Genomic DNA, 17,226 nt, shown 5'->3' with positions numbered 1-17,226 from the left:
TCAGAGGAATTTAATTAATTGAATGGTCATTATTTAGGTCTTTTTAGGGAGAATCAAAGAGAGAAGGAAAGTTTAGGAGCATTTATGATTGCCCTTTCTCAGTCTCTCCACATGCCTTTTCTTTACCTGTAGCTCCATCAAAATTCTACACTAAAATCAGAGCCCATGGTCTTTTAATGCCTCTTTCAATGCCTCTTTTAATGCCATTTAAGTTGGTGACCACCCCTACACCTTGTGGGAGCAAATGCCATAGTTTCACTATGCAGTGTGGGAAGAGGTACTTCCTTTCATCTGTCCTGAATTTCCCAACATTCACTGGATGCCCCCTTCCCTTTTGATTTCAATTGCTATGCTTTCTCATTTACAAAGTACCTACATTTTTAATAAACATTGCAGATTAAAAACAAGTTTGTACTGTCCTCTAATAAAAAAAAACAAGACACCCCACCAAAAATAAGACACCCTGTGATTTTTTTTGGGGGGGGGGAAATGTTATAGGACAGTGTCTTAAAAAGGGGGAAACACGGTATATGCAATCATAGAAGTCATCTTTAACACAAAACCAAAAAACCCAAAGATGCATGAAATTCTACTAAAATATTTTACAGTGCAATCTGGTTGTTGCCCACTTCATCCTTAGACTGAGGGTAGTATAATATTCTATTTATTTTAAGTATTTATGAGTTGCTCTTTGAGTAAAAATCTCCAAAGCAACATACTGTATAAACAACATCAAAGAGGAGGTGACCCTTTTAGCATTGTGCTAGCTGCCTGCCTAGTTTGCAATTCAAATTGCAACGCTGACTCCCAGCATCAGTCTGGATTTGACTTGCTTCAGGGCATATTTGCTACTTTCACGGTATGTTTTCAGTCTTTAGGTGGAAAAGGAAGAGTCAGAACTTCTCTTTCTAGACAAGCAATTTTTTGTGGGTAGCTATGGAGGTGGCTGGTTAGACGACGCACCAGGGGCAAGCCAAGATCCTGGAGGTGGGTCGCAGCAGCCCAGCCTATCCTTTCCTCTTTGCACTCGCGCGCGCCCCTGTTCCATTCCCTAATATAGATGCGCTTCCGGCGGCGTGGACCAACCTGACATCATCCCCCGCACCCCGGTGACGTCAGCGCCGGGAGCCGTGTGTGACGGCGATGCGTAGGGGAGCGTGGTGACGTGCCCTATTTAAAGGTCCCCAAGTAGAGGATGGAGGCAGAATAAGCAGGTGCTGCTACGCGGGGGGTTCGTGGTTGCGGAGTAGCCGAGAGAAGACATTGCACCGCGCAGCCCCGCAGGGAAAGAGCTGGGCCCGAGTGGAGGAGTAGACACCGCGCCTAGCTCGAGCTGCTTGCACGCCGCTGCAGCCGCCTTCGCTCCCTTCCACCATCGCGCTCCCGCCCGCTTTTTTATTTTATTTTTTGGTTTGGGTGGCTGCGGGCGCCGGTGGGAGGGACGGAGCGAAGGGAGAGCGGGGCGCCCGTCTCTTCTCTGGCGCCTTCAGCGCCTCCTCTGAGCGCCGCCCTCCCGGCTCTCCCCCCTCACGCCCCCAGTCTGTCCTGCGCGGGAAACCGGCAGAGGGAGAGAGTGAGGGAGCGACTGACTGAGGCGGAGGCGTGTGCGAGGGCGGGGAGAGGAGGAGGTGTAAGGCGGGAGGATGTGAGCGGGCGGCGCTGAGAGGCTTTTGCGGGCAGGGAAGAGCCTGAGCGGCCGGGCACGGATTGACCCTGCGATTGGAGAGCCCCGCGCCTTGCCAGCCTGCCTGCCCGCCCGGGGAACGACGCCTGAGGTGTTGTAGGGGCAAACGCCCTCCTCCTCCCCCCCCCACTGTCGCCGCAGCAGCCCGCGCTGTGCCCCCGCTGCTGCAGAGAGGGGCGCGAGGGGGCTCTGCTGCTATCGACGCGGTTACCACCGCCACTCCTCCCTTTTCTCCTCCCGCCTCGCTGCTGCTGCTGCTGTGAATGATTGATCTGCTAGCTCCAAGCCGGAGGAAGATGCTCTCCCGCTGCAGAAACAGGCGTGCCTGAAGGGGGACCCGCCACAGCTCCTGCTGCTGCCTTTCCCCCTTTAGCCCCCCACGTCTTCATCATCCCGCCCTTGCAAGGGATGCGCGGCCGGTGCCCTGCCTCAGCCGCCGTTTTACCGGAGCCCGATGTCAGCGCCGGCGAAACGGCTTCTTCCTCCGCCGCCACCGCCTCCCGCTGCTGCTGCCGCCGTCGCCGCTGCTTGGGAAAATGAAGCGACACCCCCCATTCTGCTGCTGCTGCTGCCGGCGGGGGTGTTAGAAGGAAGGGCGGCGCGGAGCGCTGCGCACACCGCAAGCCCCCCAATCCCGCTCTGCACCTGAGACGGACGGCGATCCGGGGCTCTCGCCGCTCCAGGGCATTTCTATTAACTGCCGACGGCGTAAGCGCTGCTGTGGGGTTTCTAATCCCCCCACCTCCTCCCTGCAGAAGGAGAGTTGGCTTGGTGCTGCTGCTTCTATCTCCTGTCCGCCGCCTCCTGGCAGGGAGCTGGAGCTGCCCCTGGACCCCGTGGTGCAGGGGGTGCGGAGGAGACTGGCTCCGGGAGGCTATGGGGGAGATTCCCCTCGGGCCGACTCCCTAGCCAGACTCTCTGTCTTCTCTACATAAGGGTTCCCCCCACCCCACCTCCGGCCACGCTCCCACATGCCTGTAGACTCTAGCGTTTAAAATTCTGCTGAGAAGGATTATAGGGCCCCGTGGATTTCGTGGAAACACCTGGGATCTACTACAGGAAAAGGCAGAAAACCAGACCGAGAGGAGTGTCAGCACTGCTAACTAGCTGGGGTCCAGTTGCCGCGTTGTAAAAGTGCAAGGCAAATCCATTTAGGAATTGGTCTGCTTAAACGACTCACATAGCACGTCTCCATTGGTCATCATGGGGTAAGAATTTCATACTGAATCTAGGAGTTGTAAAGGAGGGAAGTGGGTGTCTTTAACATGTCCAGTTTCCATGAAGCATGGCATGCTTGCCTTTTAAAGGTAGGCCACGTCATTTCCACTATTATCTGTAAGAGAGGCACTGTAATACAGTAGGTAACTATGTTGGAATTTAAATCAGAACTAAGACTACCTTCTGTAATAGCTAAGTAAATATCTTGCTTATTGGTTAGCGGCACTGAGAAATGTCACAACGGCAATGAAACCAGAGACCTATTTATTCAGCTTTGAATATGGATAACGTAAAATATTACTGGAATGCTTCAGCCATAAAACAGGAAACATTTGTTGCTCTTGTTTTGTCCGCCAGGTCTGACACTTAATCAGTGATCCTGTTTTCCATAAGTATCGGAAAGATAATGGAACGGAATATACAGACTCTTTTCCTGCCAGCAGTTAACACTCTGAGAAAATCCTCTTTAGTCAAAATATTTTAAAATGCTGGGGTTTTTTTTTTAGCCCTGCTGGTTGCTTTCAAAAGTGAGGAAAATGGCTCCTTAAGAGCTTGTGGGTTGGGTGAATGGCTATTCCAAAGTAGTTTGTACACTAATGTACTACCTTTTCGTTGATGGTGCCAACCACCAGTACAGCTACAGTATGAGAGTTTTTGAAAGTGCCACTTAATGCATACAGTATACATATGTGTATTTTTGCAGTTGTGGAATCTGTATTGGATGGAATGTGCATGGAGTTTTTTGTTTTGTTTTTAAAGATGATATTCTGCTTTCTATCCTTGGTTAATAATATTCTTATTTTACACATTCCCCTCTCCCCCCCCCAAGAATCTAAGGATCATGTGATAGCTCAGCTGGTAGAGCATGAGACTTAATCTCAGGGTTGTGGGTTTGAGCCCCACGTTGGGCAAAAAATTCCTGCATTGCAGGGGTTGGACTAGATGATCCTTGTCCCTTCCAACTCCACAATTCTATGATTCTATGTGTGAAATGAACTGTAATCTAGATGCTTTTTATGTATCAAGATAATACATGTGTGGTTAGTTTACATAGTAAAGTGCATGTCATGGTTAACTAGTGAAAGGCAACAAATACAGTAGTACTGTTATGGTTTCTGGGATGTTCTCCTATGATTTACGGTGTCTGTAGGGCTCTAGTAATTAACTAGTTGTCCTGGATGGTTTCTTCAAGAAGGCAAAGGAGGGGCCAGCACCTGAAGCCCCACGCCCTAAAGTGCCCTGAATTCAAGTTCTGTTGCAGCAAATATAACTTGCAGCACCTCTGTTTTTGCCTTCAAGTTGGCAGCTCAGGAGACCAGGCAATATCTTAGGCTAATGGGAGATATGTTCCAAGTTCCTCATTGTCAAGTATACATAATGAGCTTGCAAGCCATTCTAGACCTTTCTTTAGTTGATTAAACCCAGTGAAAGGATTCATCTGCATGTGTAATATTTTGGGTACAGGTCTAAGCTAATCATAATTTAACGTTCTCTTCAGTAGATCCCTGTGTGCTGTGAATTTTCAGTGAGCGTAATTGCTAGGAAGCCAGAGACCTTAGCAGAGTAGATGAACACCTCTCTTCTGTTTCCTCTTAGAGTCACTGTGTGTTGTCTTGTTTCTCTCCTTTCTTCTTCTGCTTAAACCAGCCAGGGGCATCTCAATGGAAAAAAGGGCATGCAGAAAGAAGCTGTTGGTTTTCAGTTCACAAACTCCCTCCCTAAGCTGTCTTTTTATCTATGGGAAAGAGATGGAGAGGATAGGGAAAGGAGTAACAAGGGTTAAGCAGCCACTTCCTGCCTACCCACATAGGCATTGGTTTTTTTTAAAAAAGTAAGAAGAAATAACTATAAAATATTGCTTAATTTATATCTTGAGATTTAGCGTACCTTGATTACACCAAGTAGTAGAATGCCAACTTTCCATCTTCAGTCTTTTCTGAAACCTGAGACTGCATGCTTATGTTTTCTTTGCTTGCTGGGACAATCAGTCTTGCCTGTAGATTTCCATGGCTTTTCCACTTCATGGAATTTTGTGGCTTTGCTTTCTCCCTTGCTTTTGGTCTACTTGGATCTGAGCTTCAGTATTGCCATTGAATGGTTTGTGTTTTATTTTAGAAAACCTGCTTTTGGCCTTGAAGAACCTAATCTATTACATCCTAAATCTAAAGGCCCAAATCTATGTTACATGCAAAAAGCCTTGATGACCCCACTGCTTCTGTAACATGGCTTTTCTTGGGACAACAAAAAATATTCTAGTGTTCACTTACATGCTTTTTTGTGTAACATTTAAATGCTGCCAGCATAGTTATTAGAATGTGGATTCCAGTGAAATCAGTGGGATATTTACAACATACTGCATATGTTTTGTATGCAAAGCACAGAAAATCTTAGGCATTAAAAATTATTCCCATTTGCCAAAGGACCTTGAAGCTTTACAGTTACTTTTCTGAGAAAGTTAATGTGACAGAGAAATAAAGCCAGAAGAGAAGAGTCGTCATTATCAGAACTGGTAGCCCCAGGTGAGGATCTTGTCAGTCTTATTTAGAGAGTACATACATATATCATTTTCCATTCACCTACTGTGAAAATGTATACGCCATGTACTTTAGGATAGCCAATTTTTGAAATGCTGTCAAGGTTACAAAAAGATTGCCATTCTTGGCATACCTCTAGCCTTGAACATCCCAAGCCAAGTGTAGTGATTAAACTAGCATGGTTTTCATTTCTGCTAGTAGCAGCCAATGGAGAAAACATGACTATTTTACTACAGTATATAACTGCTGTGGTTGAATTGTCATATGTGTGGGAACCCAGAAATGTGAGGGAAAGTGTAGTGGCATGACTTAAGTGGTAAATATTCCTTAGGAAGTTGTTAGTTGGCGAATGGATCCACCTAGAAGCAAACATTTGCATATACATGCAGGGAATATAGCTCCCTGATCTTAAGTTTTGTTAAACTGCCCATTCTAAAATGCCTCTGTGTAGCATTCAGGTCATTTATTTTCTGTCTGCTACTTGCCTTAGCCACCCATGTGAAAAGTTCCCCCCTCATGTTCTGTAGATTTGCCAAATACTGTACTTCCCCAACCTGGTTCACTTCAGACTTTGTTGGACTCCAGCTCTCTCACAACTCCAGACAGCATGGCCAGTTATGGGGGATACTGTAATGGAAGTATTTACTGCAAAGTGGGCCAGACTAGTTTTGGGGAGTGTGTTTTGACATCTCAAATCCTTGTCAGATGTTTTTCTCTTTTGTCATTCTCTCCATACATATCCATAAATTAACTGAAATTTCTTGATCATTCCATATCACGTGATCCAACTTTTTTACCTCATGTCATCCAATTTTCTTAATATTTTGTACACTTGTTGAATGATCAAAACTAAGCTAAAACAGCAAAATAAATATCAAACAACATTATGACACTGCTGGAACTGTTTAGCTGTTGCCAAGACAATATCCTTTCTATCTAGTTCTTATTTTCAACAAATGAGTACAGAAAAGAAGAAATGCTCCCAAAATGACACTTTGAAAGAGTGAAAGTGATCAAGAGGGAACACGAGGATTTCATTGCTACATCCAGTCCAACAGAAATTGTGACCAAGGTGTACTCCTTTAGCAATGAGAGGGAGAAGTTTGACATTGAAGGAGGTACAAAATCTCTGGATATGGCTGAGATAACTGGGTATGCGACCTGTGTGAATACAAGCAAACATGGTTGTTGACCTATGAAAGTGAAGAAGCAATTGTGACCTTCTTACACATTTCCCCCATAATTTTGTTTGATATGCATTTTGTTGTAATGGTCACAAGATGAAGTACTAACAAGAATTCTTTTGAAGTGTTAATTCTATCATGCAACAAGCTGTCAATCTGCTTTGGAATACTGTACATTTTTAAAAGAAAAGCTTTTCAGACACCTTTTAATTGAATAACTTTCTAAAGAAATGTCTGTAGTGACTAATATTATAGCTGAAGTATTGTTTATTTTGTTATATTTTTCTCAAAGAAGACCCATTTATCCTAAATTGAAGCGAATAAGGCAGACATGTATGTACAATATATAGAAAGATACCGGTAGATAGATACTATATATATAAAATCCCACTGAGATTCTAAGATAAAATTTTGCAGATAGCTATTAGAAATATTAAATAACCAACACAGTTTTTTTGGTATTTTTAATCATATTTGCATCACTTTTAAATTTTGCAACTTAAATTTAAAATTTACATTTTAAAATAAGTCCACCATGTGACATATCCTGTTAAAGCCCACAAAGTTCTGAAGAGATTGGTGTTTTTAGTTTTGATGTATCTCAATCCTGGGCTAAACTTTAAAGGTTTTTGTGTAGTCTGGCAAGGCCAAAATTGTCGAATTTTTGAAATTTCAAACCGTCATAACTCAAAAACGGGATGAGATGAAAAATTAAAAATTTAGATTTAAACTTAGTTTTGATCATCCAACAAGTGTACAAAATATTAAGAAAATCGGATGACATGAGGTAAAAAAGATGGATCACTTGATATGGAATGACCCTTCTGTTATCTTGATGCCATTCTGTGAATGCATAACCCTTTGAAAATAACAATAGTATAGACTGGTAGAATATGTTTTTTTTAAAACCCCAAAACAGAACCTTTGTGGAACCTGTATGGCTTGCTAAAGACCAGCAACTGCTGGAGTGTATAATTCTCTTAGTCATGGAATGGTGGTTGTTTTTCTCCACTCTTATGCAAAAGCTATAATGAGCATGCTTGATCACCTAGAGAATCTTCCATAGACTGTATGTATAAAAAGCCCAATACAAATGGAAGCAGATATCCACAACAAGTTATGTGTTGAATTTTGCCTAAGCATTTTTGGCACCTGGCTGCATTCCCATCAGTCATCGGGTTACTCTAATTTTGACTCAGGTATATATGATAGCCAGCTGCTACAGACATAACACTGCTGGCTAACATTTCATGTTTCTACAGAGTATATTAATGAAAGCTCTAAAATCATGTTACTAAAAAGGCCAGGCTATATGTGATGGTGGCTCCTACTTGAGTTTAAAACCCAGAACTGCTCCAATTGCATATTTGTTGTTGTTTTTAAGTATTTATAGGCTACTTTTTGAGGTAGAGGTGCCTGAGATAGGGGTCTGACTTAAGTGTGCATTAGTGTGGGGCTCTGAACTCTGTACTTTCCTTCCTGCAGCATCTCTTCCTCAAGTACTGTGTTCCTTGGCTAGACGTCTGTACCAGAAATGACAATACTCAGTTGGACAAAATGTGCTTGGAATTAGGGACTGTTCCAGCCCACTTTTCCTCTTTAAACCCACCCCTCTTTTCTGTGTGATTGTGGGAGTATTATTTTTTAAACACAAGGAGAGCTATCATCACTACCATGGCCCTTTCTTCAGCATGGTTTGGCACCTGAAATTCTTCTAACTGTTGTCAGATGTTTTTCTCTTTTGTTGATCCATTGATACATAGTATTAGCTGAAACTTCAGTTATCTAGGTGGCATTCTATGAGTGCATAATCCTTTGTAAATAGGACTCCTGTTTACTTTAACCTCTTATTTGAAATATCTGTCTTGTCCCAAAGGCAAGTAGTCCCCCCTTTCCCCATGCAGCTTAAAGTGTAAAGTCTGGCAGAGAGAAAATAACAGAAGGACGGAGTACTCAGAGAGGCAAGGACAGGGTCAGGTGGGTGTTTGGAAATGCAGTGGTGGGAGTTGGGGATAGAAATAGAAGACTAAGCAGTGGCTTCATTAAAGGGGGATTTGGCAAGGAGGTGGCATCACATAGGTGTTCTGGGGTATCGAATTCCAGACCCAAGAGGCAATGTGGCAGAGTGATTACCATAGTACTAGAGTTTACTGTGGAGATCCTTGTTCAGATTCCTTCTTGGGCATAAATGCTACTTCATGGTCCTGAGTCAGCCATTCTCTCTTTCTCAGTGCTGCTTTTAGGGGGGAAATGGTGTAAGTTGTATGTACAACACGTTTTGTGTTGATTGTATTGACAAACAGTAATACGGAGTAAGGTGTCATTGGGGTCTTAGGGTGAAGGGAAAGCAATAAATAATTAAACGATGATGATGATGATGATGATGATGATGATACCCACCTCTAATCGTAACATATGAATCAGGAAATGCCATGAAAGCCCTGGTTTGGTGCCTGGACTCTGTGGTGGGCTGTTGAGGGCCAGTAAACTGACTCTAAACCATGACAGCTGTCCAGGCAATTAGTCAATTGCTTGCTTTGGAAAGAGTGGGCTCCCCTGATAGAGTGGGCTTGTGGTCAGGGAATGTTCCAGGATCCATCTTTGTCACTAGAGGTCCAGCTGACCTCAGTGGCTAAATGTGCCTTTTACCAGCTTTGGCTGGTTAGACAGCCGCTGATATTTCTGAACTGGGTGGCCTAACTATTGTCATCCATACACTGGTAAGCTCCAGGTGGGATTACTGAACTGTGCTGTATGTAGGGCTGCCTTTGACGTTTGTTCAGAGGCCGCAGCTAGTGTAAAATGGGGCAGCTCAACTTTCCCCCAAAGCAGGGTATCACCACCATGCTACACCACCGCTAAAAGAATTGTGCTGTCTGGCAGGTAGCTACCAGGCTAAGTTCAAAGTGGTTGTTTTGGTGTGTAGAGCCCTATACAGCTTGGACAAGGATACCTGAAAGATTGTCTCACTGCTCATATATTCAGTCAATTATTGTGCTTTGCAGGAAAGGACCTCATTACAGATGCCTCTTATCATTAGATCAGTTCTGTAAAATATAGGCACCAGCCTTTAGTGTTGTGGCACCTACCCTTTGGAATTCCCTCCTGTTAAATATTAGACAGGCGCCATCTCTGTTGCCTTTTGAGCGCTTACTGAAGACCCTCTTCTAATAACCTTTTAAGTTGTGATCTTTCCTAGCTTGCATCTGTATTGGAGATGCGTTAGATGTGTCATCGTTGGTGTGTTTGCCTCCCTAGGTTCCTTTGGGAGAAAGGGCAGGATATAAATTTATTATTATTATTATTATTATTAACAACAACAACAACAACAACAACAACAACAACAACAACAACAGAGAAGAAATGGTGGTTCAGAAGAACAGAACAACAAAAGCGGTTGAGACTGGCAGGGTAGATTATATTGTATCAGTTTTAGATTATTTCAGATGACAATGGTACCTTAGTTTTCGAACGTCTCCGTTGACAAACATTTTGGTTTTTAAACACCGTAAACCCAAAAGTAAATGCTTCGGTTTTCAAACACGCCTTGGAAGTCGAACATGCCACGTGGCTTCTGCACAAAAAATGGTGTGTGCATCAGCGATCATGCACATGCCAATCACAGACAAGGGGGTCGGGTGCCTGTATAAGCAAATGTCCACCTTTTCTCACAGCCATTTAAGCAAAAGAGAAAGCTGGGTTCTTCCATTAATTTTCTCAAGAATTTCTAAAGTAAAAGCAATTTCTAAAGTAAAGAGTTTACAAAAAAGACCCCCTCCTTACCTCACTCAATGTACCTGGACAAAATCCTTCTTCCTCTCTTTCTCACATGCAAGCATATTGAGGGAGGGAGGGAAGCAATAAATGAAACTGCACTCTCAAAGAAGCAAACAGCTTGGGTCTATTGCAGGAACCTCCCCACTAGATTTCACCTTCAGGGGCTTAGAGAGATTAAATTTTGTTTAAATTTTGCCTCCACAGTGGTTTCTGAGAGAAAGCAGGGAGAAGAGGAATCATCCTGCCCTGCCTCCCTTTTCTATGCTCGGGTTGTTGTTTTTAACTGTTTCCTTCCCTTGGAGACATCAGGATCTACTGCTAGTGAATTTTATGACAGGCTAAGCAGGAAAGATGGAGAGAATCATCTCAGTCACTGGAAATGTATTGATATTATTGTGAGTGACAGGTCAAAGACTGGACCATTGCTTTGGAGGTTTGCAGAGGGGTTCAGAATCTTGGCAGAGCTATGCCACACTTTGCACATAAGACAAACCGTCGCTGGTTTAATATGTTGTCAGAAAACTTTGCTATTATGAGCTCCTTGGAGGTAGAACTGTTAGCATTGAGAAAGTGCTCTAAGCTGGCCTGAGCCCATGGAATATAGTAGGATATTTAATATAGTGGCCTCCTCTGCTAGGTGGCCGAGACACAGCCATTCACTTCAGTTTTACTTGCTGTTAACAGTGTCTCTAAATCCACTGTTCTATGTTACTAAAACCGGTAAGAGATTGTGCTGGTGATGGAGAGGCAGGCCTTTAAGTGTAGACAATGTGTTCCATCATGTTCTTCATGGTATTGGTGCTCTCGCACAGAACGCCATCACACCTGCTGCTACTCTGCCAGTTGAAGATTAGAATTAAGGTGCCACAGCTTCTGCCAACCTAGCAGTTCGAAAGCACGTCGAAGTGTAAGTAGATAAATAGGTACCGCTACAGCGGGAAGGTAAATGGCGTTTCCGTGTGCTGCCCTGGTTCGCCAGAAGCGGCTTTGTCATGCTGGCCACATGACCTGGAAGTTGTACGCCGGCTCCCTCGGCCAATAATGCGAGAGGAGTGCCGCAACCCCAGAGTCGGTCACGACTGGACCTAATGGTCAGGGGTCCCTTTACCTTTACCTAGTAGAACAAAGGGACAGATTTTGTTTCGATTCAGGAACCCTTTTGCTTGGCTGCTCTCCCTAATGCTTCAGAAGCATATGGGTTAAGTCTGACACACTTTTGACTTGAAGAATCTTGCCTGGGAAGAGGCATGAAATGCCATTACCATTGCTACTATGAAATTTTAGAGTGGATGTTTAGTGAATTTGATGTTAATCATTATGTGCTATTAAAGATGCCACACTCTGGCATCATAAAAGTTACTGTCTAAATAGATCTATGCAGATAGAAAATGGAAGAAGACACTGTTGAAGTAATGAAGACTACATCTGCTAGCAGTGTCATGGGAGCTGTGCACCTCTCTTGCAGAGGCAATATTTGTGTGCTTCCTCCTGGGCACACAGCAGAGTTTATTTGTGTTGCTGATGCACAACCCAGTCACATGATTCAGTTGGTAGAGCAGTTGCTTGGCACTTGAAGCTGTGTCAATTGCCAGGTTATCTCATGTCACACCAATCCTAGTTTAAGGTGTACTGAGTACTTACAAACCTTCCTGCATTATTCTTCTGCCTGAGAGCAGAAGCATGGAAGAGGTAGTCATAGTCTTGGAGTTGTTGAACACTGACCATGTCCTGGAATCTTCTGTTTGATAGAATACTGCCAGATTGTCAGGCCTTTTGCATAGAGATGCAGTACATGAACTATATACAAATTGCTTTTGGCAGCAAGGTCATGCAGCACGAATTCACATGATTAAACTGACATGTTGATATGTCTTGAATTCACCTTGTGGTGAATAAATTGTAATTTCTTATTGTTGTTCATGTCCTACTACTTAAAGATGTCTTTTGCATGGTAACATAGATGATGAGTTGCATACTGAATGTGCAGTAAAACGGTTACACAATTTATTGAAAAGTACCAAATTGTATCAAACTAATTTAGTGTCCCGGTTTTGACATGTGGTCCCAAGTCAAACTGTATTATGCTCTGTCCTTTTTAAACAGTGTGGAAGATTCTCTCACATGAAATTTCTATACTCAGTTGTTGCTATCAACTTGTAGAGCTTTTTTTGGGGGGGGGGAGGAAGCACAATATGTTCCTGCTTCAGTGTGTTATCTAGAACATTGTTTCTCAACCAGTGTGCCTCCAGATGTTTTGGGACTACAACTCCCATCATTCCTGACCACTGGTCTTGCTAGCTAGGGATGATGGGAGTTATAGTCCCAAAACATCTGGAGGCACACTGGTTGAGAAACACTGATCTAGAATACGGATAGGAGACTGTTGTCTAGAATACAACAACCAGCTGACACATTGTCATTAGAAAGCATTCCAGACCCTCCATTATCCCAGAACCCAGCAAGCCTTAAAAGTAGGAGAGCAAAGAGCTCAAAGACAGAGGGCATGTAGCAGCACCTGTAGAAGAGATGAGAATGACGAATGTGGAAGTGGAAGTGGAAGAGACGGGGAGGGGTGGAGATTCACTCGGGACAACGCCATTATCCAAGAGGCTGGGTTCTATAGCCTCTCTCTTGAAAGATTGAAGTAAAAACGGACGGTAAGAAACTTTTCCTTGTCTTTATACTTTCCTGGGCAACCAGCCAGGAGCCGCTGACAGAATCCTGACACCCTACTGGGAGCCAGCACAAGTCCAGCTAGTGTAACAGGGTTGCCCCATCACATTTTACCGTGGCCCTGGAACAGTGCACGGGTGGGAGAAGAGAGCAGATCATCTGTCATAGTGTGACATTGAATTCCTCCCTTTTCTCACTTGCATGACCAAGACTTAGCTCTGATAATGTCCTTTGGCATAGCAGAACTGTCCATTTGGAACACGTGGATATGACTCTGCTACTGTCAATGCTGGTTAAAGCCACTGGCATTCCCAAACTATTTGTAATGGTCATTGATAAATATACGCAAAACCACATGTTTTTTAGTGATCCTTTGGATAAGCTGCAATGGAATATGCTTGACGTCAGTTTTCATATTGGTGAATTTCATTAATTGAAATTGAAATTACTGGCGTGGTGTTGTAGATGGGATGATGGATGCAAGTTGTCTGGGTTGAAGGTCATGCTTTTAGCCTTGAGCATAAGTTGCTATCAGTTACCATTCTTCTCTCTAATATTAAATATCTTGTTCAGACTTATTAAGCTAACAGTAAAGCACTTTTTGTATGCTATAGGAGCAGTGTTAGAAACTCAGATATACTGTATAGGTGCCAAATGGCTCCCTAAACCACGGTTACAGTCGCTAGAACAAAATGTCTAGTAGCTATTTTGGGGCAAGATTGCTCTAAAGTCTTATATTTCAAGTGATGGACTAACTGTGACTGAAACATCTGGCTAGTTCAGTTGACAACCTTGAGCTAGTTGTCTAGCAACCTTTGAGAAATTAAGAAAAGTCACTTGATCCAGGGACAGTCCGCATATAGATTGATTGGCGTATTCCTACCTCTTTTTCCTAATAGTGATGCAGACCATTCATAATATAGAAATATTATTTACAACTGTGAGCAGGAAAGTGGGGTGGGGGTAAGTGAAAAGAAGCTACAACAATTAACTATAACATTGTCCGGTGCTCCTGCTCAGGCTGCACAGAAAAAGCATTTTGGTTCCTGAAATTCATCCTGATTGTGCAGATAAAATATAACTGATAGAATTCTACAGGTTGAGGCGTTAGTCTGTGAAAACAGTCAAGATCCAAGGATCCCCAGGCAAGCACCTCCAGATTGTGGAGATGTCAGGTGCTATCCTGGTGCCCAGGCATCCTCACATGGTCAATAGGTCAGAATTTGAACACTATATATGAGTATATTACATAGCAAGTGGGGACTCATGGAAATTAGCAATGCTGGGTAGCGGCCAGAATGATGGGCACAGGCACGCACAGAGGTCCTTGGAAACAGTTGGCAGCGGGTGAAAAACCCTTCTAACACATGCTCACAAAGGAACACTCTCAGACAGACACCCCAGCTTATCTTTTAATACAATTGTAGGTGCATAATGTAATGAGGTACTAAGGGTATTGAGTTGGAGATCATGCTCATTACTATAGGATTAGTGATTGCCTGAGCAAGACCAGCTGGATGTCATCCCTAAAGCAATAAGTGATTGTGGTATTTTGTTTTAGGGGAAGTATACACCAGGCCCCCAGAATTTACTTTGTCTTACTCTTAGACAAAGCCTAGCCCAGAACCTTCCCTATGATAACTTTCTATGTGCATGGGATTCTTTTTGCATTAAGGATGATTCAAGTTAAATGAGTCAGTCTAGTCTACAGTATAGGTTTTCTGGTTCCCTATGTGGGGAGAAAAATAGAAACCACAGAAAGGAATCTGATAAGCAACAGGTCTTCTGCTTTTTTGGCAAGTCCCAAGACTCCTTTTCAGTTAGGAAAAAAAAGGTATATCTTGTAGTTTGACTCTGACAACTCTGTCTTATTATAGGAAGTGACCTGTAGAAAACTCTGAAGCGTAGAGAATCTCACTAGGTTACTTCAGGATTGTTGCCTCTATAAGAAAATCTTTTTCTTTTTAAGCTTGGCTACCTGATCTAGAATTATACATCAAATGTACTTTTGCATCGTGATGCATAAAACTTGACTTCATTTGGTTGTATTCTAAATCTGGTGTGTTGACTCCTCTAAAATAATACATCTGGATTTTGGAATTTCTGTGATTCCTACTAAGGAAAGGTGATTTGATTTTTGGTGAAGACATGGGGTTTTGCCTCTATATTGCCTTTTGAAGTTGTATAATTTTGCCATTTAAGTTAGTTGGAGTAAGCTAAGCTTTTTAGCAAAATGTTTATAAATATAAAATATAAAGCTTTTTAAATACAAATTTTAAATAAAAACTCTCATACTCGAAAGCTAGCAGATTGCAAACTACATGGGTACAGTGGTCTTTTCCCCATGTAATAATGCTGAACTTGACCTTTTAAGAGCTATAATGCTAGGCACCAGTCCTTGAGAAATAAAGAGCTTCAGATAAGCACTTGAAAAATAAATTTAAAATAAATGCTGTGAAGATAACCGAAGCACTGGAGCCTCCTAAAGCTGATTATAGCAGTAGGCCTGGTAGCTCCTTAATGCTAAGTACTATCAGCTATGGAAATTTCTCTTGCACTGTTTTGTTCTGGTATAGCAAGAATGCATTCAAACCAGATGCGTGTGCCTTCTGTTTAGGAACAGAACTATAGTTTTCATTTTCCTTTTAAACACACTGAAAACCTACAGCTGTCTCTCAGCAACTGCTTGCTGGTTGACACTGAAATACATACATAGTAAAAATACAACCAGAGCTATCTGTGCCAATTCTGGTATCGTTTAAAAGCCGAAGACATGACATGGGCTCCTCCTACCTTCAATAGGGTTGCCATACTCAATAGACTAGAGGACAGGGCCTCTGTGCCTTTAATTGCCCTGCTCTCTTTTGAGTCTGGAAACCTTAAAGAGAAACCAGCAGACCCTTTGTTTAATTTCCAAGCAAAGGGTCTGCTGGTTTCTCTTTAAGGTTTCCAGACTCAAAAGAGAGCAGGGCAATTAAAGGCACAGAAGTCCTGTCCTCTATTGAGTCCGGCAACCCTAACTTTCAAGATAATGAAGAATGTACAGTATTGTGGAAAAAGTTACTGAGTTTTCAAAATGGAGTCTTCCACTTCCTGATTAAAAATGGCACTAGTATTAAAAAGGACTAGAACAGAAGAGAACCTAACGCCACAATAGTTTTGTCAGGGTAGCTGTCTTGAACATTACTTTACTCTAAATATGCTAAAATCAAATCTGTATACATCTAGACTTGGTAGGTGTTTAGAAAGGCTTGCTGAAATAAAATAAATTTAAAAAACAAAAAACAACACCCTGCCACGTGCACAGAATCTCAGTTCTTATTAGAAAAGAAGTGCAACTGGATTTGTTATTCTAAGTATATTATCTGTGGAGATAAAAACCTGTGCTACTAAGTGGTGGAAAAGATTAAGATTTGGATACTAAATTAAGAATCAACATCCCAGTCATAAAAGAAGACAATGGCTTGTTGAAGGAGATTGTTTCAGGCTCAAAGGCAGCATCTTTGGTGGTCACTGGAGCCTGGAGGTTTTCCTCCCATTTTATGGCTCGCCACATACCAAGCCTGGAGCATCAGCACCTAGAGGCTTATAAAAGCTTGAAGCAAACAAAGAGAGATTTGCATCCAGGTTTGCTTCTCTGTGGGAGCAGGCCACCCTTGTTGTTTCAGAGTATGCACAACTCCTTCCAAAGGCAGCATCCCATGGGTGTTTTGATGGAGGCATGCAAGTGTCCCTTTCCTTCACACAAGAGAGTGGAGGAAGCCTGGCTTTTAAAAATCCCAAACTGGATACAGTATATAAAAAATCTGATTTTCATGCTTCGCCCTGACTGTTCCTATTTATTCCCTTTCATTCCTCCAATACCAAAAGAAGGCAATGTCCCTAGGCAAGCCCCTACACGTTCCAACTTCAAAATCTTACCCTAACCTTAATAGCTAGTTCTTTCATGGCAACTAATAGAAATTTCTCTCTCCTACACAAGAAAATGGTAAAGTGCTACAATAATTGTAGTTTGAAGTAGAAATATTGATGCTCTGTGTGGCATCAAATTGTGGTGTGTCTGGGGGAACAGGGCTAGACAGTGGAAGCTCTGGGTTGTGGGCTGTCTGGGGCTGGATAGTAAAGGTGTTCTACAGTCTAAATGTTACTGGTCTAT

The 17,226-nt window shown here is 42.8% G+C and overlaps 1 protein-coding gene across 1 annotated transcript in view; it reads left to right on the top strand.

Annotated features, from left to right (window-relative positions):
* The first annotated feature begins 1,200 nt into the window (after positions 1-1,200).
* The window catches only part of HOMER1 (homer scaffold protein 1), a 74,252-nt gene continuing 58,226 nt past the window's right edge, over positions 1,201-17,226 (top strand). Inside the window, exon 1 of the mRNA XM_035099533.3 lies at positions 1,201-2,892. Within this exon, the coding sequence (XP_034955424.1) occupies positions 2,888-2,892 (5 nt within the window). The 5' untranslated portion in view covers positions 1,201-2,887. The remainder of the gene's footprint in view (positions 2,893-17,226) is intronic.

The sequence above is a fragment of the Zootoca vivipara genome, chromosome 10, assembly GCF_965207765.1.
Source record: "Zootoca vivipara chromosome 10, rZooViv2.hap1.1, whole genome shotgun sequence".
Lineage (NCBI taxonomy): Eukaryota > Metazoa > Chordata > Lepidosauria > Squamata > Lacertidae > Zootoca > Zootoca vivipara.
This window is presented reverse-complemented; position numbering and strand designations above follow the sequence as displayed.